The sequence below is a fragment of the Megalops cyprinoides genome, chromosome 12, assembly GCF_013368585.1.
Source record: "Megalops cyprinoides isolate fMegCyp1 chromosome 12, fMegCyp1.pri, whole genome shotgun sequence".
Classification (NCBI taxonomy): domain Eukaryota; kingdom Metazoa; phylum Chordata; class Actinopteri; order Elopiformes; family Megalopidae; genus Megalops; species Megalops cyprinoides.
The window spans coordinates 12016224-12039273 of NC_050594.1; the positions used below are offsets into that span (position 1 = coordinate 12016224).

Genomic DNA, 23050 nt, shown 5'->3' on the forward strand with positions numbered 1-23050 from the left:
TCATTAACAGGAGGCATCCATGCTGCAGCTCTCGCTGTGGTAACTACTTCATAGTTACCATTGCAGGATTATCATTATGGCCTGTGCTTTTGCATAGTCTATCTGTCATTAGGTATTTGTAGTTGTCTTACTGTTCTGTTAGTATTTCTCAGGCTGTTCTTTCACCTTGGTCACATTTGTCTGAATGTTCTCTATCATGCCATCACTCACTATCACTTATTTATGCTCTGCAGTACAGTTCATACTGTTTACCATACAGTTACCAGTCATTGCATTGTGTAATAGCACTTTTTTCCATTCATTGTCATTCATTCATTCATTTTTTATCCATTTTTTGATTATTGAGTAATAATGTGCTAGTACCTTTTAATTATTATTTCTTCTTCAGAAAGGATAAGAGTCTGTATTTTAGCAAAAGACAAAACAAATATTGCTCAGACAGAAAATAACCTTGTAAAATCAAACACAAGACAGTATCTCCGAGCAAAGACAACAAAGAAAAAGCTTCAAATTATAATTTGCAAAAGACTATTTGTAAACAGCGAGCCTTTCCATATGATTAAACCAATACAATGAAAAAAGTTTCATAACCACACTATGTGGTTGATCTTCCTATTAATTCAATCTCTCTCTTGACTAATTCTTAACGTCAGTTAAAAATGGCTGCCACTCCACGTGGCTAAACCCGCCGGGTTTAAAAATTGTAATTTCTTGAAAACACATCTTCTTAAGCACTCTGACAATTCTTGCTGTGAAGGTCACTACACTGAAATAAATTTGGTTGTGTATGTGTGTTTAATATTTATAAATGGAACAATTTACAAGTTTCTAAAGGGGACTGGAACCAACCAAAATCACGAGAGTTTTTAGGAGGGGGGTCTATTTAATTGTCAACTACATGAATATTTATTGTACGATTGTTTGATTTAATTAATTACGCTTTTTAAAAAAGTGCAGGATACTGAAATTTTGAGACGCTGCGAACTTCGTACCGGGAACATTTTTCTTAACATCTTGCTGCCTTTAGAACATTGCAAAGGTGACACTGCCATATAAATATCCACGCCGGAAGTGGTACGTTCTCTTCTATGCAACCCAAAATGGCGGTGAGTTGATTTCCGTAGAATCACGGGTTTGGGTCTGAGTACACTTTCAATCTATAACCATCGAGGTTTAAAATGGTGCCTGGGTAGTAGACGTTTCTGATGTACGTTGCGACGAATCCTTGGTGTCAACTCTTGTGATAAGTTCGGTGTTAAATTGTGTTGCGATTATGAAGTATAGCCATAGCTGGCAAACTACTCTCACAGGTAGTCTAGTGATTTCCCAGTACTGTGTTCCTCTGTCGTGCCTGAATGGAATATATAGTGTTTACATACTGCACATTATGAAGAGTCAGAATCAGAGGCGTTTAGGCTTTCTGACAGCATGTCATTTTATCCATATACAGCGTAGTAGTGGTGGCTGTCTAGCTAGCCAGACCTGTTGCTAGCAATTATGATTGATTATAAATTGTAATTGTCTTTCAGTGACAATCCACCTGGAAGATGTACGTTAACCCGTCAATTTCTGTCTGGATACCCGTCTACTCCTAAAACGTTACTTTGTTTCTTGTGTAGTCTGTAGGTCTGCTCTAAAATACCTGGTCAACTGCATATGTGAATTTTCAGTAGCTCGATAATTGTAGAAACATTCGAAATGGAAAAAAGTAAGAAGTCACACATGTTTGCTAAAGAAGTTAAATGCAGAAAAAACTTTGCAAGCCATGAACTTGATGATAACTGTCCTGGGAAATGACCTGTACTAGAGCAAACTGCACTTTCTGTATGGACTCTTGAGTATTGTCTTTGAAGTGAGGGACCTTGGGATTTTTTGTTTGATCGGTTATTTCAGAGGAATGCATAAATGGCAGGTTTTTAAAGACATGTTGAAATCACAATGTTACCATCACTGTTTACAATCAACTCTTAGTCTTCCCTTTGGTCTTTTAAGTGATGGGAAATGTTGAGACCGGTGTGATTCCTTTGCGTGTGCGATGTTTACACATGATGTTGGCGTGGCATGGGCAGTCCTGAGAGAGTAGCTGTGTCTGTGGTCTCAGGATCAGGGCGAGAAGAAGGACAACCCCATGCGGGAGCTGCGTATCCGCAAGCTGTGCCTGAACATCTGCGTGGGTGAGAGCGGAGATCGGCTGACCCGGGCCGCCAAGGTGCTGGAGCAGCTCACCGGCCAGACACCTGTCTTCTCCAAAGGTGAGTGCTCTGTGCCCCCAATCTCTCATCACTGCTGCCTGAAAAATTTATTTCACTCTCTGCCACGCACAGTTTCCCCTTTTTTCTAATTGTCACAAGGCTAGCAAAACAATATGTGATAACCCCTGTATTTGTGTTGCATAATTGCATAATGTGAATGATTATGGGGTGTGTCCATGAGCATTGATGGATGTCTACCCTAATTCAAAAGAGACCGGACCTTGATGCAGCATCAGTCACACTCAGCTGGCTGATAGTTTAGAGGGAGAAATTCACCTGGCAACACTGGAACAATGTCATGCAGTTTAATGGAATGTGGGTTCCTGTATATTGAACCTCCCCCTCTCCCAGCGCGCTACACTGTGAGGTCCTTCGGGATCCGCAGGAATGAGAAGATCGCTGTGCACTGCACTGTCCGGGGTGCCAAGGCTGATGAGATCCTGGAGAAGGGACTGAAGGTGAGGCTGTGGATAGGAATAACAGGAATTCTTTGTTCTCTGAGATGATTCCTGTACATGCACACTTAATGCTTTGATATCACTGTGGGTACAGCGTGGCATCATGGCACCAGCACTATAGCCTCAGTGCACACATGGCATCACACTGCCAATGCCATGGTATCACCACTCTTACCCAGAGTTAGGAACTCATAATAATAGCATTCCACTTGTTTGTTAGTCTTCTCCACTCTATTGTCACTATATATGCAGTGTTGAGCTGTCTGTAAAATAGGGGTATAGGAGAGTATGTTGAGTCTGCAGGACTATGTATCAAAGTGATGGGAGTGTGCATGGGGGTGATGTACAGTCTGCTGGAGTGTACATAAAAGAAGTGTTTGTCTGCTATGATAGGTGTCTCTTGCCTGTTCACTTTGCAGGTGCGGGAATACGAGTTGAGGAAGAACAACTTCTCAGACACCGGCAACTTTGGCTTTGGTATCCAGGAGCACATTGACCTGGGGATCAAGTACGATCCCAGCATTGGCATCTATGGCCTCGACTTCTATGTGGTGAGCAGCTGCACTCACATTCAAACGCACTGATATGTGTTGGACGCACTGCTGAAAGGTGCTGAAGTGTGTGTGGGGCACCCTGGACAAGATCTGCTCTGTAGACATAAACGGTGTTTAGGGGAGGCCTATAGCCGTGTTGCATGATATTCTAATTTGCGGTCAGATCAGGGCAACATCTCCAATCTTGAATGAGGGAAGAAAATGGTATGAACGTGAGCATATGTTCTCATTCACGTTGTGCTGTGTGAATATCACCAGGTGGGTTCATGGTGGCGTTTACCACTTGGTCTCCAGCTGCTTTGTCTCTCTCCCTCTAATCATCTCCCCCTGTGTCTTCCTCTGCGTCAGGTCTTGGGCCGACCCGGTTTCAGTATCGCAGATAAGAAACAGAAAACGGGTCGCATTGGGTTCCGGCACAGGATCCGCAAGGAGGAGGCCATGCGCTGGTTCCAGCAGAAGGTGTGTGTACTAGGCCAGGTTCTGTGGCACAGAGCGTAGGGTTCTGTTTTGGGACTTGCGGAACCAGCACCAACGGGGTCACGTACTGTGCGCCACAGTGCTCGTTGATTGAATGCATTTTGCTCTAGTGTTTACTAGACTTTCAGCGTAAACTGAACAGTAGAAGCCATGTGCGTTTAAAAAGGGGACAAGATTCCTGACTCATTTGGCTCTTATAAGTAATGTCATGCTGGGTTTTGATGGAATGTTTGGAAAACTGCATGTAGTGATCTTGTGATCTGTTATGCTTCCAATTAGTATGAAGAAAAATTGTTTCTAATTGTTTTTTTTCCACTCATCTTTTTTTCAGTTCGATGGCATCATCCTCCCTGGAAAGTAATAGGGCATTTTTGAAATTGTTTGTAAAAATATGTATAAATAAAAGTGTAAAAAGCCTGAAATTGTGTGCAAGTGACTGAATGGATATGACCAAACTAAGGAGTCCCTTTGTGGGGTGGGTGAGGGGAGGGAGGAGGGGGAATTATTGAGTTGGATGTATTCTCATTTCTGTGTCAAGTCCACGGAACCTGGGAGGCCTGCTGGCTGTTGGGGTTATTTATCCACCCCTGATCTGAGTCCCTTCAGCTTAAAAGCTCGTAGTGCTACCATATTGAGTGCCACCTGAACGGAATAAGCGTGACTGCTGGGTTTGACAAACTGCTCAATTCCTCACAGGCGTCACTGTTTTGCTCATTTTATGTCATCCCCTTCACTAAGGCAGTTAGCATGCTTGAGAGACTGGTTTTTCAAAACTTGACTGGACGAATGATCCAGATCTCATTGTCCTGCTTTTCATTGACTATATGCAGCTTGATTTTTTTTTTTTTTATTCCAGTGTTTCTGAAAAATGCGATGTTGGATTGAATTTACTTAGCTGTTTCCATGTTATTTACCATAGAGCGTGGTGAATGGGAGGATGAAAGTACTCCTTACAATAAACCAGCTGAGGGAAAACCAGCTAACAGCATGTATACACGAGACAGATAATGTAAATTATTTACTGATCATCTAACATGGCAGCTCTACCAGTTAATTGAATTGAAAGGTCTGAAACCATCATTACAAATGTCAAGAATTTGGATTTACACTGAAATAACTGACAAAATTTTTGATTCTGAAAAATTACATTATTGTTGATGGCATGAACACCTCCAAACACAATATTAGTGTTGTGGAAAGGATCCTCTGACTTTACTGTAAATGATAGCTATATTCAAGTGAAACATTTGATTTTCAATGAGAAACCGTTTTGTTTCACATTACATCTATATGCAGTACAGTATGTGGCAACGCCCTGTGATGGGAGGGGGTGGTGTGTTTCTGGAGTGGCAGAGTAGTTTCTTGATTGAGGCCCATCTACCCGATGTGGAGTCAGCATTGTGCTAGTGACAATAAAATGGCTGAAAAAAAAACCCTTTGGAGATGCTGGGGATTGAACCCCAAGGTTGTCCTGATCATAAGCTATGCACCACATCTCTGCAAGAATGAATGCAGGTCTGCTTTTACACTGAATTTAGAAATCATTTCCCACCCGATATGAGCCGCTTGTGTCTGAGAGAATGCCTCGCAAATGGTGGAGCTATGGTATCTGACTGGCTAAGACACGTTGAAAAGGTATGGTGGAGATGCTGGGGATTGAACCCAGGACTTCATACATGCGAAGCATGCGCTCTACCACTGAGCTACATCCCCACAGTGCTTCTGGATTGATCTGAAGAGTTGTGATCATATTTGTGGTACAATCAAAGCGATGTGAAAGAGTTTGAGACACAATAGTTGAAGATATGTGTATTGCACTCGTCTGTTAACGGTACTCTACTTTGTGAGAATATTAAAGCAGTTGCAAGTCTTACTGTTTGGTCCCTAATGAGGTTGTTGCATGCAAAGGATTTGATTGTCATTTGACAGTGTAGTTGTGAGGAAGCGCTAGACTGTGGCAGTGTTGAAATGAAAAATATTTGGCATTTGTGGTGTTTGATTACACACGACAAAGGGAGTGCATGTATTCTTTCAACTTTTTCTCAGCGTACATGTAATATGCTGTTTCTAGGTTAGTGCAATCAGAAGCGTATTGTCAGAGCTGGGTAGAAGGGCTGAAAAGATGCTTTAGAGATTGAACCCAGGACCTCATACATGCAAAGCATGCGCTCTACCACTGAACTACATCCCCAGTGGAAGTAGGTGGTGCTTTTGGGACTTTCCAGAAGAACGTCTGTCTAACAAGTAAAGGACATTCAATACTATCTAACGGGTAATTTTAACATATTCTCCCAAATGCAAGGTTGTCCTGATCATAAGCTATGCACCACATCTCTGCAAGAACGAATGTAGGCCTGCTTTTACACTGAATTCAGAAATCATTTCCCACCCGATATGAGCCGCTTGTGTCTGAGAGAATGCCTTGCAAATGGTGGAACTATGGAATCTGATTGGCCAAGAAATGCTGAAAAGGTACTTTGGAGATGCTGGGGATTGAACCCAGGACTTCATACATGCGAAGCATGTGCTCTACCACTGAGCTACATCCCCACAGTGCTTCCTGACATATATAAGAGTTGTGATCATATTTGTGGTACAATCAAAGCGATGTGTAAGAGTTTGAGACACAATAGTTGAAGATATGTGTATTGCACTCGTCTGTTAACGGTAATCTACTTTGTGAGAATATTTAAGCAGTTGCAACTCTTACTGTTTTGTCCCTAATGAGGTTGTTGCATGCAAAGGATTTGATTGTCATTTGACAGTGTAGTTGTGAGGAAGCGCTACACTGTGGCAGTGTTGAAATGAAAAATATTTGGCATTTGTGGTGTTTGATTACACACGACAAAGGGAGTGCATGTATTCTTTCAACTTTTTCTCAGCGTACATGTAATATGCTGTTTCTAGGTTAGTGCAATCAGAAGCGTATTGTCAGAGCTGGGTAGAAGGGCTGAAAAGATGCTTTGGAGATGCTGGGGATTGAACCCAGGACCTCATACATGCAAAGCATGCGCTCTACCACTGAGCTACATCCCCAGTGGAAGTAGGTGGTGCTTTTGGGACTTTCCAGAAGAACGTCTGTCTAACAAGTAAAGGACATTCAATACTATCTAAGGCAGGGGTGTCCAAACCTCTCCTGGAGGGCCACTTGTCCTGCATGTTTTCGATCTCTCCCTGCTCCAACACAGCTGATTCAAATGATCAGCTTGTTATTCAGCTGCTTCAGGAGTTCATAATGAGGGGATCATTTGAATCAGCTGTGTTGGAACAGGGAGAGATCTAAAATATGCAGGACAAGTGGCCCTCCAGGAGAGGTTTGGACACCCCTGATCTAAGGGTAATTTTAACATATTCTCCCAAATGCAAGGTTGTCCGGATCATAAGCTATGCACCACATCTCTGCAAGAATGAATGCAGGTCTGCTTTTACACTGAATTTAGAAATCATTCCCCACCCGATATGAGCCGCTTGTGTCTGAGAGAATGCCTCGCAAATGGTGGAGCTATGGTATCTGACTGGCCAAGAATTGTTGAAAAGGCATTTTGGAGATGCTGGGGATTGAACCCAGGACCTCATACATGCAAAGCATGCGCTCTACCACTGAGCTACATCCCCAGTGGAAGTAGGTGGTGCTTTTGGGACTTTCCAGAAGAACGTCTGTCTAACAAGTAAAGGACATTCAATACTATCTAACGGGTAATTTTAACATATTCTCCCAAATGCAAGGTTGTCCTGATCATAAGCTATGCACCACATCTCTGCAAGAACGAATGTAGGCCTGCTTTTACACTGAATTCAGAAATCATTTCCCACCTGATATGAGCCGTCTGAGAGAATGCCTCGCAAATGGTGGAGCTATGGTATCTGACTGGCCAAGACACGTTGAAAAGGTGTGTTGGAGATGCTGGGGATTGAACCCAGGACTTCATACATGCGAAGCATGCGCTCTACCACTGAGCTACATCCCCACAGTGCTTCTGGATTGATCTGAAGAGTTGTGATCATATTTGTGGTACAATCAAAGCGATGTGTAAGAGTTTGAGACACAATAGTTGAAGATATGTGTATTGCACTCGTCTGTTAACGGTAATCTACTTTGTGAGAATATTTAAGCAGTTGCAACTCTTACTGTTTTGTCCCTAATGAGGTTGTTGCATGCAAAGGATTTGATTGTCATTTGACAGTGTAGTTGTGAGGAAGCGCTAGACTGTGGCAGTGTTGAAATGAAAAATATTTGGCATTTGTGGTGTTTGATTACACACGACAAAGGGACTGCATGTATTGTTTCAACTTTTTCTCAGCATACATGTAATATGCAGTTTCTAGATTGCCGTAATCAGAAACGTATTGTCAGAGCTGGGTAGAAGGGCTGAAAAGATGCTATGGAGATGCTGGGGATTGAACCCAGGACCTCATACATGCAAAGCATGCGCTCTACCACTGAGCTACATCCCCAGTGGAAGTTGGTGGTGCTTTTGGGACTTTCCAGAAGAACGTCTGTCTAACAAGTAAAGGACATTCAATACTATCTAAGGGGTAATTTTAACATATTCTCCCAAATTGAAGGTTGTCCTGATCATAAGCTATGCACCACATCTCTGCAAGAACAAATGTAGGACTGCTTTTACACTGAATTCAGAAATCATTCCCCACCCGATATGAGCTGCTTGTCTCTGAGAGAATGCCTCGCAAATGGTGGAACTATGGTATCTGATTGGCCAAGAAATGCTGAAAAGGCATGTTGGAGATGCTGGGGATTGAACCCAGGACCTCATACATGCAAAGCATGCGCTCTACCACTGAGCTACATCCCCAGTGGAAGTAGGTGGTGCTTTTGGGACTTTCCAGAAGAACGTCTGTCTAACAAGTAAAGGACATTGAATACCATTTAACAGGTAATTTTAACATATTTTCCCAAATGCAAGGTTGTCCTGATCATAAGCTATGCACCACATCTCTGCAAGAACGAATAATATAGACCTGCTTTTACACTGAATTCAGAAATCATTTTCCACCTGATATGAGCCGTCTGAGAGAATGCCTCGCAAATGGTGGAGCTATGGAATCTGACTGGCCAAGACACGTTGAAAAGGCATGTTGGAGATGCTGGGGATTGAACCCAGGACTTCATACATGCGAAGCATGCGCTCTACCACTGAGCTACATCCCCACAGTGCTTCTGGATTGATCTGAAGAGTTGTGATCATATTTGTGGTACAATCAAAGCGATGTGAAAGAGTTTGAGACACAATAGTTGAAGATATGTGTATTGCACTCGTCTGTTAACGTTAATCTACTTTGTGAGAATATTAAAGCAGTTGCAAGTCTTACTGTTTGGTCCCTAATGAGGTTGTTGCATGCAAAGGATTTGATTGTCATTTGACAGTGTAGTTGTGAGGAAGCGCTACACTGTGGCAGTGTTGAAATGAAAAATATTTGGCATTTGTGGTGTTTGATTACACACGACAAAGGGACTGCATGTATTCTTTCAACTTTTTCTCAGCGTACATGTAATATGCTGTTTCTAGGTTAGTGCAATCAGAAGCGTATTGTCAGAGCTGGGTAGAAGGGCTGAAAAGATGCTTTGGAGATGCTGGGGATTGAACCCAGGACCTCATACATGCAAAGCATGCGCTCTACCACTGAGCTACATCCCCAGTGGAAGTAGGTGGTGCTTTTGGGACTTTCCAGAAGAACGTCTGTCTAACAAGTAAAGGACATTCAATACTATCTAAGGCAGGGGTGTCCAAACCTCTCCTGGAGGGCCACTTGTCCTGCATGTTTTCGATCTCTCCCTGCTCCAACACAGCTGATTCAAATGATCAGCTTGTTATTCAGCTGCTTCAGGAGTTCATAATGAGGGGATCATTTGAATCAGCTGTGTTGGAACAGGGAGAGATCTAAAATATGCAGGACAAGTGGCCCTCCAGGAGAGGTTTGGACACCCCTGATCTAAGGGTAATTTTAACATATTCTCCCAAATGCAAGGTTGTCCGGATCATAAGCTATGCACCACATCTCTGCAAGAATGAATGCAGGTCTGCTTTTACACTGAATTTAGAAATCATTCCCCACCCGATATGAGCCGCTTGTGTCTGAGAGAATGCCTCGCAAATGGTGGAGCTATGGTATCTGACTGGCCAAGAATTGTTGAAAAGGCATTTTGGAGATGCTGGGGATTGAACCCAGGACCTCATACATGCAAAGCATGCGCTCTACCACTGAGCTACATCCCCAGTGTAAGTAGGTGGTGCTTTTGGGACTTTCCAGAAGAACGTCTGTCTAACAAGTAAAGGACATTCAATACTATCTAAGGGGTAATTTTAACATATTCTCCCAAATTGAAGGTTGTCCTGATCATAAGCTATGCACCACATCTCTGCAAGAACAAATGTAGGACTGCTTTTACACTGAATTCAGAAATCATTCCCCACCCGATATGAGCTGCTTGTCTCTGAGAGAATGCCTCGCAAATGGTGGAACTATGGTATCTGATTGGCCAAGAAATGCTGAAAAGGCATGTTGGAGATGCTGGGGATTGAACCCAGGACCTCATACATGCAAAGCATGCGCTCTACCACTGAGCTACATCCCCAGGGGAAGTAGGTGGTGCTTTTGGGACTTTCCAGAAGAACGTCTGTCTAACAAGTAAAGGACATTGAATACCATTTAACAGGTAATTTTAACATATTTTCCCAAATGCAAGGTTGTCCTGATCATAAGCTATGCACCACATCTCTGCAAGAACGAATAATATAGACCTGCTTTTACACTGAATTCAGAAATCATTTTCCACCTGATATGAGCCGTCTGAGAGAATGCCTCGCAAATGGTGGAACTATGGAATCTGACTGGCCAAGACACGTTGAAAAGGCATGTTGGAGATGCTGGGGATTGAACCCAGGACTTCATACATGCGAAGCATGCGCTCTACCACTGAGCTACATCCCCACAGTGCTTCTGGATTGATCTGAAGAGTTGTGATCATATTTGTGGTACAATCAAAGCGATGTGAAAGAGTTTGAGACACAATAGTTGAAGATATGTGTATTGCACTCGTCTGTTAACGTTAATCTACTTTGTGAGAATATTAAAGCAGTTGCAAGTCTTACTGTTTGGTCCCTAATGAGGTTGTTGCATGCAAAGGATTTGATTGTCATTTGACAGTGTAGTTGTGAGGAAGCGCTACACTGTGGCAGTGTTGAAATGAAAAATATTTGGCATTTGTGGTGTTTGATTACACACGACAAAGGGAGTGCATGTATTCTTTCAACTTTTTCTCAGCGTACATGTAATATGCTGTTTCTAGGTTAGTGCAATCAGAAGCGTATTGTCAGAGCTGGGTAGAAGGGCTGAAAAGATGCTTTGGAGATGCTGGGGATTGAACCCAGGACCTCATACATGCAAAGCATGCGCTCTACCACTGAGCTACATCCCCAGTGGAAGTAGGTGGTGCTTTTGGGACTTTCCAGAAGAACGTCTGTCTAACAAGTAAAGGACATTGAATACCATTTAACAGGTAATTTTAACATATTTTCCCAAATGCAAGGTTGTCCTGATCATAAGCTATGCACCACATCTCTGCAAGAACGAATAATATAGACCTGCTTTTACACTGAATTCAGAAATCATTTTCCACCTGATATGAGCCGTCTGAGAGAATGCCTCGCAAATGGTGGAGCTATGGAATCTGACTGGCCAAGACACGTTGAAAAGGCATGTTGGAGATGCTGGGGATTGAACCCAGGACTTCATACATGCGAAGCATGCGCTCTACCACTGAGCTACATCCCCACAGTGCTTCTGGATTGATCTGAAGAGTTGTGATCATATTTGTGGTACAATCAAAGCGATGTGAAAGAGTTTGAGACACAATAGTTGAAGATATGTGTATTGCACTCGTCTGTTAACGTTAATCTACTTTGTGAGAATATTAAAGCAGTTGCAAGTCTTACTGTTTGGTCCCTAATGAGGTTGTTGCATGCAAAGGATTTGATTGTCATTTGACAGTGTAGTTGTGAGGAAGCGCTACACTGTGGCAGTGTTGAAATGAAAAATATTTGGCATTTGTGGTGTTTGATTACACACGACAAAGGGAGTGCATGTATTCTTTCAACTTTTTCTCAGCGTACATGTAATATGCTGTTTCTAGGTTAGTGCAATCAGAAGCGTATTGTCAGAGCTGGGTAGAAGGGCTGAAAAGATGCTTTGGAGATGCTGGGGATTGAACCCAGGACCTCATACATGCAAAGCATGCGCTCTACCACTGAGCTACATCCCCAGTGGAAGTAGGTGGTGCTTTTGGGACTTTCCAGAAGAACGTCTGTCTAACAAGTAAAGGACATTCAATACTATCTAAGGCAGGGGTGTCCAAACCTCTCCTGGAGGGCCACTTGTCCTGCATGTTTTCGATCTCTCCCTGCTCCAACACAGCTGATTCAAATGATCAGCTTGTTATTCAGCTGCTTCAGGAGTTCATAATGAGGGGATCATTTGAATCAGCTGTGTTGGAACAGGGAGAGATCTAAAATATGCAGGACAAGTGGCCCTCCAGGAGAGGTTTGGACACCCCTGATCTAAGGGTAATTTTAACATATTCTCCCAAATGCAAGGTTGTCCGGATCATAAGCTATGCACCACATCTCTGCAAGAATGAATGCAGGTCTGCTTTTACACTGAATTTAGAAATCATTCCCCACCCGATATGAGCCGCTTGTGTCTGAGAGAATGCCTCGCAAATGGTGGAGCTATGGTATCTGACTGGCCAAGAATTGTTGAAAAGGCATTTTGGAGATGCTGGGGATTGAACCCAGGACCTCATACATGCAAAGCATGCGCTCTACCACTGAGCTACATCCCCAGTGTAAGTAGGTGGTGCTTTTGGGACTTTCCAGAAGAACGTCTGTCTAACAAGTAAAGGACATTCAATACTATCTAAGGGGTAATTTTAACATATTCTCCCAAATTGAAGGTTGTCCTGATCATAAGCTATGCACCACATCTCTGCAAGAACAAATGTAGGACTGCTTTTACACTGAATTCAGAAATCATTCCCCACCCGATATGAGCTGCTTGTCTCTGAGAGAATGCCTCGCAAATGGTGGAACTATGGTATCTGATTGGCCAAGAAATGCTGAAAAGGCATGTTGGAGATGCTGGGGATTGAACCCAGGACCTCATACATGCAAAGCATGCGCTCTACCACTGAGCTACATCCCCAGGGGAAGTAGGTGGTGCTTTTGGGACTTTCCAGAAGAACGTCTGTCTAACAAGTAAAGGACATTGAATACCATTTAACAGGTAATTTTAACATATTTTCCCAAATGCAAGGTTGTCCTGATCATAAGCTATGCACCACATCTCTGCAAGAACGAATAATATAGACCTGCTTTTACACTGAATTCAGAAATCATTTTCCACCTGATATGAGCCGTCTGAGAGAATGCCTCGCAAATGGTGGAACTATGGAATCTGACTGGCCAAGACACGTTGAAAAGGCATGTTGGAGATGCTGGGGATTGAACCCAGGACTTCATACATGCGAAGCATGCGCTCTACCACTGAGCTACATCCCCACAGTGCTTCTGGATTGATCTGAAGAGTTGTGATCATATTTGTGGTACAATCAAAGCGATGTGAAAGAGTTTGAGACACAATAGTTGAAGATATGTGTATTGCACTCGTCTGTTAACGTTAATCTACTTTGTGAGAATATTAAAGCAGTTGCAAGTCTTACTGTTTGGTCCCTAATGAGGTTGTTGCATGCAAAGGATTTGATTGTCATTTGACAGTGTAGTTGTGAGGAAGCGCTACACTGTGGCAGTGTTGAAATGAAAAATATTTGGCATTTGTGGTGTTTGATTACACACGACAAAGGGAGTGCATGTATTCTTTCAACTTTTTCTCAGCGTACATGTAATATGCTGTTTCTAGGTTAGTGCAATCAGAAGCGTATTGTCAGAGCTGGGTAGAAGGGCTGAAAAGATGCTTTGGAGATGCTGGGGATTGAACCCAGGACCTCATACATGCAAAGCATGCGCTCTACCACTGAGCTACATCCCCAGTGGAAGTAGGTGGTGCTTTTGGGACTTTCCAGAAGAACGTCTGTCTAACAAGTAAAGGACATTGAATACCATTTAACAGGTAATTTTAACATATTTTCCCAAATGCAAGGTTGTCCTGATCATAAGCTATGCACCACATCTCTGCAAGAACGAATAATATAGACCTGCTTTTACACTGAATTCAGAAATCATTTTCCACCTGATATGAGCCGTCTGAGAGAATGCCTCGCAAATGGTGGAGCTATGGAATCTGACTGGCCAAGACACGTTGAAAAGGCATGTTGGAGATGCTGGGGATTGAACCCAGGACTTCATACATGCGAAGCATGCGCTCTACCACTGAGCTACATCCCCACAGTGCTTCTGGATTGATCTGAAGAGTTGTGATCATATTTGTGGTACAATCAAAGCGATGTGAAAGAGTTTGAGACACAATAGTTGAAGATATGTGTATTGCACTCGTCTGTTAACGTTAATCTACTTTGTGAGAATATTAAAGCAGTTGCAAGTCTTACTGTTTGGTCCCTAATGAGGTTGTTGCATGCAAAGGATTTGATTGTCATTTGACAGTGTAGTTGTGAGGAAGCGCTACACTGTGGCAGTGTTGAAATGAAAAATATTTGGCATTTGTGGTGTTTGATTACACACGACAAAGGGAGTGCATGTATTCTTTCAACTTTTTCTCAGCGTACATGTAATATGCTGTTTCTAGGTTAGTGCAATCAGAAGCGTATTGTCAGAGCTGGGTAGAAGGGCTGAAAAGATGCTTTGGAGATGCTGGGGATTGAACCCAGGACCTCATACATGCAAAGCATGCGCTCTACCACTGAGCTACATCCCCAGTGGAAGTAGGTGGTGCTTTTGGGACTTTCCAGAAGAACGTCTGTCTAACAAGTAAAGGACATTCAATACTATCTAAGGCAGGGGTGTCCAAACCTCTCCTGGAGGGCCACTTGTCCTGCATGTTTTCGATCTCTCCCTGCTCCAACACAGCTGATTCAAATGATCAGCTTGTTATTCAGCTGCTTCAGGAGTTCATAATGAGGGGATCATTTGAATCAGCTGTGTTGGAACAGGGAGAGATCTAAAATATGCAGGACAAGTGGCCCTCCAGGAGAGGTTTGGACACCCCTGATCTAAGGGTAATTTTAACATATTCTCCCAAATGCAAGGTTGTCCGGATCATAAGCTATGCACCACATCTCTGCAAGAATGAATGCAGGTCTGCTTTTACACTGAATTTAGAAATCATTCCCCACCCGATATGAGCCGCTTGTGTCTGAGAGAATGCCTCGCAAATGGTGGAGCTATGGTATCTGACTGGCCAAGAATTGTTGAAAAGGCATTTTGGAGATGCTGGGGATTGAACCCAGGACCTCATACATGCAAAGCATGCGCTCTACCACTGAGCTACATCCCCAGTGTAAGTAGGTGGTGCTTTTGGGACTTTCCAGAAGAACGTCTGTCTAACAAGTAAAGGACATTCAATACTATCTAAGGGGTAATTTTAACATATTCTCCCAAATTGAAGGTTGTCCTGATCATAAGCTATGCACCACATCTCTGCAAGAACAAATGTAGGACTGCTTTTACACTGAATTCAGAAATCATTCCCCACCCGATATGAGCTGCTTGTCTCTGAGAGAATGCCTCGCAAATGGTGGAACTATGGTATCTGATTGGCCAAGAAATGCTGAAAAGGCATGTTGGAGATGCTGGGGATTGAACCCAGGACCTCATACATGCAAAGCATGCGCTCTACCACTGAGCTACATCCCCAGTGGAAGTAGGTGGTGCTTTTGGGACTTTCCAGAAGAACGTCTGTCTAACAAGTAAAGGACATTCAATACCATTTAACAGGTAATTTTAACATATTTTCCCAAATGCAAGGTTGTCCTGATCATAAGCTATGCACCACATCTCTGCAAGAACGAATAATATAGACCTGCTTTTACACTGAATTCAGAAATCATTTTCCACCTGATATGAGCCGTCTGAGAGAATGCCTCGCAAATGGTGGAGCTATGGAATCTGACTGGCCAAGACACGTTGAAAAGGCATGTTGGAGATTGAACCCAGGACTTCATACATGCGAAGCATGCGCTCTACCACTGAGCTACATCCCCACAGTGCTTCTGGATTGATCTGAAGAGTTGTGATCATATTTGTGGTACAATCAAAGCGATGTGAAAGAGTTTGAGACACAATAGTTGAAGATATGTGTATTGCACTCGTCTGTTAACGTTAATCTACTTTGTGAGAATATTAAAGCAGTTGCAAGTCTTACTGTTTGGTCCCTAATGAGGTTGTTGCATGCAAAGGATTTGATTGTCATTTGACAGTGTAGTTGTGAGGAAGCGCTACACTGTGGCAGTGTTGAAATGAAAAATATTTGGCATTTGTGGTGTTTGATTACACACGACAAAGGGACTGCATGTATTCTTTCAACTTTTTCTCAGCGTACATGTAATATGCTGTTTCTAGGTTAGTGCAATCAGAAGCGTATTGTCAGAGCTGGGTAGAAGGGCTGAAAAGATGCTTTGGAGATGCTGGGGATTGAACCCAGGACCTCATACATGCAAAGCATGCGCTCTACCACTGAGCTACATCCCCAGTGGAAGTAGGTGGTGCTTTTGGGACTTTCCAGAAGAACGTCTGTCTAACAAGTAAAGGACATTCAATACTATCTAAGGCAGGGGTGTCCAAACCTCTCCTGGAGGGCCACTTGTCCTGCATGTTTTCGATCTCTCCCTGCTCCAACACAGCTGATTCAAATGATCAGCTTGTTATTCAGCTGCTTCAGGAGTTCATAATGAGGGGATCATTTGAATCAGCTGTGTTGGAACAGGGAGAGATCTAAAATATGCAGGACAAGTGGCCCTCCAGGAGAGGTTTGGACACCCCTGATCTAAGGGTAATTTTAACATATTCTCCCAAATGCAAGGTTGTCCGGATCATAAGCTATGCACCACATCTCTGCAAGAATGAATGCAGGTCTGCTTTTACACTGAATTTAGAAATCATTCCCCACCCGATATGAGCCGCTTGTGTCTGAGAGAATGCCTCGCAAATGTTGGAGTTTGCCTCGCAAATGGTGGAACTTTGGAGATGCTGGGGATTGAACCCATGACCTCATCTTTCTCATAACTCGAGTCATTGACTGACAATGATTGATAACATATTTTCTGTTGATCTTAATACTGCCCACAATTTTTTAAACAAAGTGCATTTCACAATAAAAAAGACATTTTTTTTGTAATTTTACAGCCAAAGTGATTTAATTTTCTTATTTATTACGTGGTTCTGGTTATCTGGTCAGTGTATTCAAATTGTTTTGATTTCAAAGTGGGGTAACATACTGAAGTCTCAATTCATACTCTTCATAATGTTTTAGAAGGCGGTTTAAATTTTTTTCATGATTATGCACTTTATTTTGCCGCAGTTAAACTCATCGACACGTCGTAATGACCAGCACGCAAGCTCCCACTTTGACTTTTTAATTCTATTTCTTTGTTTTCAGAACTTTGCATGGTTGATTTTTTAACGAATTTATATTTCAGTTTTGTTTCACATGTGACACACACACACGTGTGTGTGAGTAGTCTATAGATCTGCTGGTGTTGAATAATGCCCAATGCCCAATAATTCCCCAATAAATAAAGCAATTGCCAATTTATCCATGTGTCCTGTCCCCTTGATTCAAACTAAATTATTCATGTTTTCGATATCTCCACTGCCAAACACCTTGATTAGTGCATTTTGTCGTATTACTGTCTGCGCTGTAAAACGTGTCATACCTCTTGTCTAAATAACTTTTATTTTGACGAATCGCCAAAAAAAAAAAAAAAAAATCGTAACCCGGAAGTACTTCTCATTGTTTTTATTTCCACGTTGATTGACTCAGTTGATGGTGGTCTGTAGTCAAGCTCAAACAAGTGCATTTGAGTAAATCTGTAAAGTAGCACGCTTTGGAACGGTTGAGCATGATCTTGGGACATGGACAAGCACCTTTGGTCAGATATTTATAAAATTGAAAACGTGTGAAGACGGAAATATTTCTTTGTACCAAATTGGCTTTCTTTCTATTGTAAAAAACGTGGTTTAACGTTTGCTAAGTAGCTAAATAGTTTGATGAGTAAAATGACTTATTTCAGCATTGATTTTCAGAAACAGTTACAGTCTATATTAGATGCGTTGACGAAAGATGCTGTCACCGAAATAGGCAAAATCATTGAGGATGGTTCTGCCGTTTTGCAGTTGGAAATACATCGCAGCCACGAAGAGAATGAAAGTCTTAAAAGGAAATTACAGGTTTTAGAGAGCCAGCTTATGGTAGACCATGGACACAGACAGACCAGTGCTGGACCGAGTGAGAATGCCTCTGGAACAAAAAACTGTTTGACCGTGGAGGAGGAGAACTTCAGTGGTTCGGCCCTTGTGGGGGAAGAGGTTCGATCTCTTTCCTCATATTAGTTTCTGATCGTTTACTGTTGCCTGATTCAGTTAGTGCTGTGGCAGAAAGTTCATTTGTGTGCTTTTTCTGTTCGAAATACTGTCTCTTTACCTTCTTTTAGATGAATTTGGACATAAAGTTTACAGGAAGTTAAGCAGGATTTCATATGTAGATTTACATCTGGCAACAAGACTAGTGTAGAAAAAGAGGGGTTCAGGTTTCAGTTTATGACAGAAGAAATTGCTTTAGGTGGTAGTGTTTCAGATGTTCAGGTGAGTGAGGAAGAGGACTTAAGGAAATCACATAACAAACCAGTCATTAACCAATCTTAGCCATTGACCTCAAATCACTCTTTGGGGCTCAAAATCTAACTCATGAGACTGAATGACCCTGGAATATTCTGCTGTTTTAATTATCCACAATGTAAAATGTTCTTTTTAAGATTTACTTAAACTGAGATTAAGGTCAGAATGTATCAGGCTAATTTCAAGAAATATTTTTCATCCGTCTTCAGATCAAGAGGGTCTTCTGGCAGAATACTTAAAGGGCTGGTAAAACGTTGGCTGTCCACAGTGACAGTGCTTGGGTTCACCCGTCACCCCTCTCCTCTTTTACAGTCTACTGAGCAGAAGGAGGCCTGGTCTGAAGCACTCATCAAAACGGAGAGACTGGAAGAGGAGTGGGGGGGTGAAGGCGAGAGTAAGTTGAAGGAGATTTTATTAAATAATGTATAACATGCATTACTGCTACAAGAAAGGACTCGCAAACATCTTAATTGATCCTGCAGGGGACAATGTGGCTCTCAGCTGATTTCATTCTAATATAAAAATATGATGGTCAATGTTGTGGTTAATCATAGTAATAGTGTTTGTTGTCATTTAGTGTAGTTAACTATAACATGCATATAATTTCTGTTGTCTTTATCAACAGAAGCTGATGAGCCCACCGCAGTGGAATGGGGCTCCAGCCTGAATCAGGACACATCTACAGAAGCTCAGTCCACCTCTGCAGAAGACTCCAAGCAGCTTGGTCAAGTAGAAACCATCGTAATTCACGGGGACGGCGATAACGATGATGGCTCCGATTTCTCTCACCCTGCAGAGGCTCTGACGGTTCGAGGAGAGTGCGAAACATTTCCGGACAGTCCCCTCTCAGATTCTGTACCCTTAAGCACCGAGACTGGTCTCTCAGGTTCTGTTCCTTTCAGAGAGGAGGCTGGCTTCCAGCTGATATGCCCTGAAGAGGGTGAATCAGGGACAGTAACCCCACATCAGGGGCTATGTAGAGATAACCATGGGAATGCAACAACACAAGGTGAATACGGTGTTAACACAGGTACCATGCAGGATGTTCTTCAGCTTGTGAAGCCTTGCTCTGTGAGAGTGGAGTGTTTGATGCTGCAGGATAGCCATCAATGCCAGGCATCCTCAGGAAAGAGCCCCCACCCAGCTCTGAGTGAGACCAGATCTGAGATGCTTCGCGTGAAAGAGAGACCGCTCAGTTGTACGTATTGTGGGAAAAGGTTCATCCGGAATGTTTCACTGAAAATGCACCTGCAAGGTCACACAGGTGACAAATTGCTCAGCTGCACGCAGAGTAGGAGGAAATTCTCTAGTCGGCACAACCTCACAGCTCACCAAAGCAGACAGAACAGAGAAAAGCGTTTTAGCTGTGAAACATGTGGAAAGGCATTTTTCCTAAAACATCACCTGAGTTCACATCAAAGGGTTCACACTGGAGAAAGGCCATACAGGTGTGCACACTGTGGGAATTGTTACAAACAATTGAATAATCTCATCCATCACCAGAGGTCTCACACTGGGGAAAGACCGTATGGTTGTATGGAGTGTGGGAAGTGTTTTGGTCGGCTTGATAATCTTAAAGTTCATCAGAAAATACATACCCGAGTGAGAAAATTCATTTGTTCATTTCCTAATTGCAGGGAAAGCTTTGATCAGAAATGTCTTTTCAGAAATCATCAGCTAGCTCATGTAATACAAAGTAGTTAATGCCACATAATGGATTTCACCCAGAGCCTTGTAACATTTTACATTTTACTTGTCTATTATGCAATGCAGGATTCCTCTTGATTGAAGAGCTTTAGTGTACAGCCTGCATATTTGATGGGTGTTTACCTGTGTTGAGGTGGTGTATAGGTTCAGAGGTAAGGGTCAGTCTAGGGTTCGAACAAGACTCAGTTATAATTTCTGCTTTGAATTTTGTGTTTTGTAATTTGTATTACAAAGGCATGTGCATATATTTTGTTTATTATTAAAAAAAAATATTTTGAGCTGTTTACTATTGTGTCCATATTAGTGTTATCAGGATACCAATGTTTTTTTTTTATTTGATACCGATACCAAGTCATGAAGTTCAATACTTTTCGATACTTTGCCTAAAAAAGGGGAAACACTCTCAAATGTCATTATTGTGCTTTATTTCAAACCTGGACAACGTTTTCAGTCAAAACACAAACTTTTTAGAACAATGAGAACAATAAATAAAGTAATGGCATTCAAGGTAAAATGACAATATTCTGTGTTAACTAAAATAGCAGCATAATCTCAAACTGTTCATGTGTTCACTGTTTTCGTTTTCATTTTTGTCCCTTTGCCTTGTTTAGATTTTTGGCCAAGAAAACAAGGGTGTCTATATTTTCCTCACTCAGTCTAGAATGCCTAGGACTGCAAATATTTCCAGATGTGCTGAAGATGCATTCAGATGCACAGCTTGATGCTGGAATGCACAGATACTGTTTTGCAGAGTGAGCCAGGATGGGCAGGGGTGCCTCATGTTGACTCCCCCAGGTCAGGGGGTCCTCTGCAGGGCTAATGTCTTTTAACGGTTTATAGTCAGTGATCTCACCATTTAGTTTATCTATGGGTGTTGTGGGTGTGGAAGAATGTTGCCTTGTTCCAGAACTATCTGCCCCCTTATTTTCTGAGTTGATACTGCAGAGCAAACTTTTTAGATCACTTCTTTTTCTCTTTGCTGCAGCAGCTGCTTCTCTGTTGTCCTCTGAGTCTTCTCGTTGCTCCTGACTGTGCTCCCTAGGAAGCTTAACCGTCTCAGCCTTTAGGAGCAGTTCCCTCTTAACTTCCTCTTCCATAGTAACCAAAGTACTCTTAAGTCTTGGATTTAGGAAAGTGGAGATGTTTTGTGTCAAGATCGTGCTCATCTCAGCTCTTTTCAAAGTCTTCTCTGGTTCTCGGCTTCATTTCCAGTGCCAGTGGACTGTCACCTCTGTCATCTTTCAGGCAGGCTCTTATCTTCCACATGAGTGGCAGGACTGATGAGAGAGTTGTTTCTTTCTCTCCACTTAGGGCATCTGTGAAATCACTGAGTGGAGCCAAGACATCCCTCACTGTTTCCAAAGTTGTCATGTCTGTGTCTCTGGGCATCAGGAGTCACTTCTTTCTGTCCTCAGCCAGAACAGCAGAGACAGCTTGCTGCTGCTCACAAAATCGTTCCGCCATCATAGGTGGAACCCCATCGGGTGGCCTCATCGTGAATTAGTGTATGTTGTGGCAGCTTTAAAGATTTTTGTTTGTCTTCCAGCAGTCTTGACATCTTATTAGATCTTGAGAAGCCAGAGACAGTCTTGCGGATTCGGGACAGACAGCTTGCCACACGATCGATGTCTATGGCTTTGTTGACTGACAAATGCAGTTTGTGGCCAAAACAGGGTATCCAGGTGTAGTCAGCAAAAGCCTTGTGGTTGTTAGCAGCATTATATGTTGTGATACCAGACATTTTGACCATATCTAGCCCCCAGGAATCTGTGACAATATCATCCAGGGCTTCCTTCAATTTTACATTTTTCTTTTTACCTCTAAAGAAGTTGAACAAAACTGGCCAACAAAAAATGAGGAATGAATAAATGAATGAAAATGAAAGTAAATAAGTTGCATATAACGAAGTGGCCAAGTAATTATATCAGTGAAAACAAAGATATCTTGAACATGCATGGAGCAATTGCATGGTTGATTACTAATGTGCATTTGGTCCGGTGCATTCTGATTTCTTTATCACAAGTAGATCCAGTTAATTCGCCGAGATGGTCAACAGAACTAATGGATGTGCTGGCATGTTGAACAAGATCTGCATGATGTGCACGTATTTCACACTTACAGAATCCAGTCTTTTAATCCACTCTCTTTCTCCCACACTTTGTCGTATTTTTGCCGTATTTCGCCCACTTAGTCCCTGGCAATGTTTGCGAACTAGCTAAAGAAACTCCATCATTGATGTACCATCAATCGCGCGATTTTGATTTGTTTTGATTTGTATGGGAAAGGGGAGGGGCAGAGGGAACGGGGTTGTGGACGGGTCCTGCAACAGGACAAACTAGGCAGTTTCGCTTTATTGGACAGGTATAGTGGAAAGAGAGACAGGAAAAAAAAGCCCAAACAAACAACTACACTTTAGAATCAAACAAGCCCAAAAAACCGCAACCCACGACTACAACTATTTGTAAGCGACTTTACACAAAAGAAGCCCAAAGTCGCTTATAATAAGCGGACTTGGCAACTGTGGCTGCGGCTCATATTACAAACTCAGTCAGGGTTGTTTCCCGCAACTTCTAGCGCAACGTCACCGCTGTCAGCGTTGTGCTTAAAGAGGCAGATTCCTATTAGCCAGATCAAATAGCAATTCCCATAATAAAAGTATCGATTTTTTCAAAATGCTGGTATTGAACCGTTTTCAAAACTCGAGTACCGCGGTACTTTTCAGTACCGTTTTACCGTGCAACACTAGTGTGAATAGCGAGGAAAGTAAACAATAAACAAGA

General features: G+C 42.4%; 2 protein-coding genes and 24 non-coding genes across 26 annotated transcripts; 2 read left to right on the plus strand and 24 right to left on the minus strand.

Moving 5' to 3' along the window:
* The first annotated feature begins 1051 nt into the window (after positions 1-1051).
* On the plus strand, positions 1052-4154 carry LOC118787014 (60S ribosomal protein L11-like). Its single transcript, XM_036542399.1, has 6 exons — positions 1052-1106; positions 2102-2252; positions 2604-2710; positions 3130-3261; positions 3613-3723; positions 4073-4154. The coding sequence occupies exons 1-6, from the start codon at positions 1089-1091 to the stop codon at positions 4100-4102; spliced, it is 549 nt and encodes a 182-aa protein (XP_036398292.1). The 5' UTR covers positions 1052-1088; the 3' UTR covers positions 4103-4154.
* Positions 4155-5382: 1228 nt separating this feature from the next.
* Positions 5383-5454, minus strand: trnaa-cgc. The gene has a single exon. It is a non-coding gene; the product is annotated as a tRNA-Ala (tRNA).
* A 765-nt stretch (positions 5455-6219) lies between these two features.
* trnaa-cgc lies at positions 6220-6291 on the minus strand. The gene has a single exon. It is a non-coding gene; the product is annotated as a tRNA-Ala (tRNA).
* A 414-nt stretch (positions 6292-6705) lies between these two features.
* Positions 6706-6777, minus strand: trnaa-ugc. Its single transcript has one exon. It is a non-coding gene; the product is annotated as a tRNA-Ala (tRNA).
* A 507-nt stretch (positions 6778-7284) lies between these two features.
* Positions 7285-7356, minus strand: trnaa-ugc. The gene has a single exon. It is a non-coding gene; the product is annotated as a tRNA-Ala (tRNA).
* A 281-nt stretch (positions 7357-7637) lies between these two features.
* On the minus strand, positions 7638-7709 carry trnaa-cgc. Its single transcript has one exon. It is a non-coding gene; the product is annotated as a tRNA-Ala (tRNA).
* A 415-nt stretch (positions 7710-8124) lies between these two features.
* On the minus strand, positions 8125-8196 carry trnaa-ugc. The gene has a single exon. It is a non-coding gene; the product is annotated as a tRNA-Ala (tRNA).
* Positions 8197-8483: 287 nt separating this feature from the next.
* Positions 8484-8555, minus strand: trnaa-ugc. The gene has a single exon. It is a non-coding gene; the product is annotated as a tRNA-Ala (tRNA).
* A 284-nt stretch (positions 8556-8839) lies between these two features.
* trnaa-cgc lies at positions 8840-8911 on the minus strand. The gene has a single exon. It is a non-coding gene; the product is annotated as a tRNA-Ala (tRNA).
* A 415-nt stretch (positions 8912-9326) lies between these two features.
* trnaa-ugc lies at positions 9327-9398 on the minus strand. The gene has a single exon. It is a non-coding gene; the product is annotated as a tRNA-Ala (tRNA).
* A 507-nt stretch (positions 9399-9905) lies between these two features.
* On the minus strand, positions 9906-9977 carry trnaa-ugc. The gene has a single exon. It is a non-coding gene; the product is annotated as a tRNA-Ala (tRNA).
* Positions 9978-10264: 287 nt separating this feature from the next.
* On the minus strand, positions 10265-10336 carry trnaa-ugc. Its single transcript has one exon. It is a non-coding gene; the product is annotated as a tRNA-Ala (tRNA).
* A 284-nt stretch (positions 10337-10620) lies between these two features.
* Positions 10621-10692, minus strand: trnaa-cgc. Its single transcript has one exon. It is a non-coding gene; the product is annotated as a tRNA-Ala (tRNA).
* Positions 10693-11107: 415 nt separating this feature from the next.
* trnaa-ugc lies at positions 11108-11179 on the minus strand. The gene has a single exon. It is a non-coding gene; the product is annotated as a tRNA-Ala (tRNA).
* Positions 11180-11463: 284 nt separating this feature from the next.
* trnaa-cgc lies at positions 11464-11535 on the minus strand. Its single transcript has one exon. It is a non-coding gene; the product is annotated as a tRNA-Ala (tRNA).
* Positions 11536-11950: 415 nt separating this feature from the next.
* trnaa-ugc lies at positions 11951-12022 on the minus strand. Its single transcript has one exon. It is a non-coding gene; the product is annotated as a tRNA-Ala (tRNA).
* A 507-nt stretch (positions 12023-12529) lies between these two features.
* Positions 12530-12601, minus strand: trnaa-ugc. Its single transcript has one exon. It is a non-coding gene; the product is annotated as a tRNA-Ala (tRNA).
* Positions 12602-12888: 287 nt separating this feature from the next.
* On the minus strand, positions 12889-12960 carry trnaa-ugc. Its single transcript has one exon. It is a non-coding gene; the product is annotated as a tRNA-Ala (tRNA).
* Positions 12961-13244: 284 nt separating this feature from the next.
* trnaa-cgc lies at positions 13245-13316 on the minus strand. The gene has a single exon. It is a non-coding gene; the product is annotated as a tRNA-Ala (tRNA).
* Positions 13317-13731: 415 nt separating this feature from the next.
* On the minus strand, positions 13732-13803 carry trnaa-ugc. Its single transcript has one exon. It is a non-coding gene; the product is annotated as a tRNA-Ala (tRNA).
* A 284-nt stretch (positions 13804-14087) lies between these two features.
* On the minus strand, positions 14088-14159 carry trnaa-cgc. The gene has a single exon. It is a non-coding gene; the product is annotated as a tRNA-Ala (tRNA).
* Positions 14160-14574: 415 nt separating this feature from the next.
* trnaa-ugc lies at positions 14575-14646 on the minus strand. Its single transcript has one exon. It is a non-coding gene; the product is annotated as a tRNA-Ala (tRNA).
* Positions 14647-15153: 507 nt separating this feature from the next.
* Positions 15154-15225, minus strand: trnaa-ugc. Its single transcript has one exon. It is a non-coding gene; the product is annotated as a tRNA-Ala (tRNA).
* A 287-nt stretch (positions 15226-15512) lies between these two features.
* Positions 15513-15584, minus strand: trnaa-ugc. Its single transcript has one exon. It is a non-coding gene; the product is annotated as a tRNA-Ala (tRNA).
* Positions 15585-16346: 762 nt separating this feature from the next.
* trnaa-ugc lies at positions 16347-16418 on the minus strand. The gene has a single exon. It is a non-coding gene; the product is annotated as a tRNA-Ala (tRNA).
* Positions 16419-18134: 1716 nt separating this feature from the next.
* LOC118786880 (RB-associated KRAB zinc finger protein-like) lies at positions 18135-21321 on the plus strand. Its single transcript, XM_036542227.1, has 4 exons — positions 18135-18254; positions 18876-18957; positions 19189-20165; positions 21313-21321. Exons 1-4 carry the CDS (start codon positions 18135-18137, stop codon positions 21319-21321), a joined length of 1188 nt encoding a protein of 395 aa, XP_036398120.1.
* Positions 21322-23050: the final 1729 nt, after the last annotated feature.

Coding starts and splice junctions, on each gene's coding strand:
- LOC118786880 (XM_036542227.1), top strand. CDS start 18,135: ATGGTAGACCATGGACACAGACAGACCAGTGCTGGACCGAGTGAGAAT. Junction 18,255..18,875: donor CGGCCCTTGTGGGGGAAGAG/GTTCGATCTCTT, acceptor CCTCTTTTACAG/TCTACTGAGCAGAAGGAGGC. Junction 18,958..19,188: donor GTGGGGGGGTGAAGGCGAGA/GTAAGTTGAAGG, acceptor CTTTATCAACAG/AAGCTGATGAGCCCACCGCA.
- LOC118787014 (XM_036542399.1), top strand. Junction 2,711..3,129: donor TCCTGGAGAAGGGACTGAAG/GTGAGGCTGTGG, acceptor TTCACTTTGCAG/GTGCGGGAATACGAGTTGAG. Junction 3,262..3,612: donor ATGGCCTCGACTTCTATGTG/GTGAGCAGCTGC, acceptor CCTCTGCGTCAG/GTCTTGGGCCGACCCGGTTT.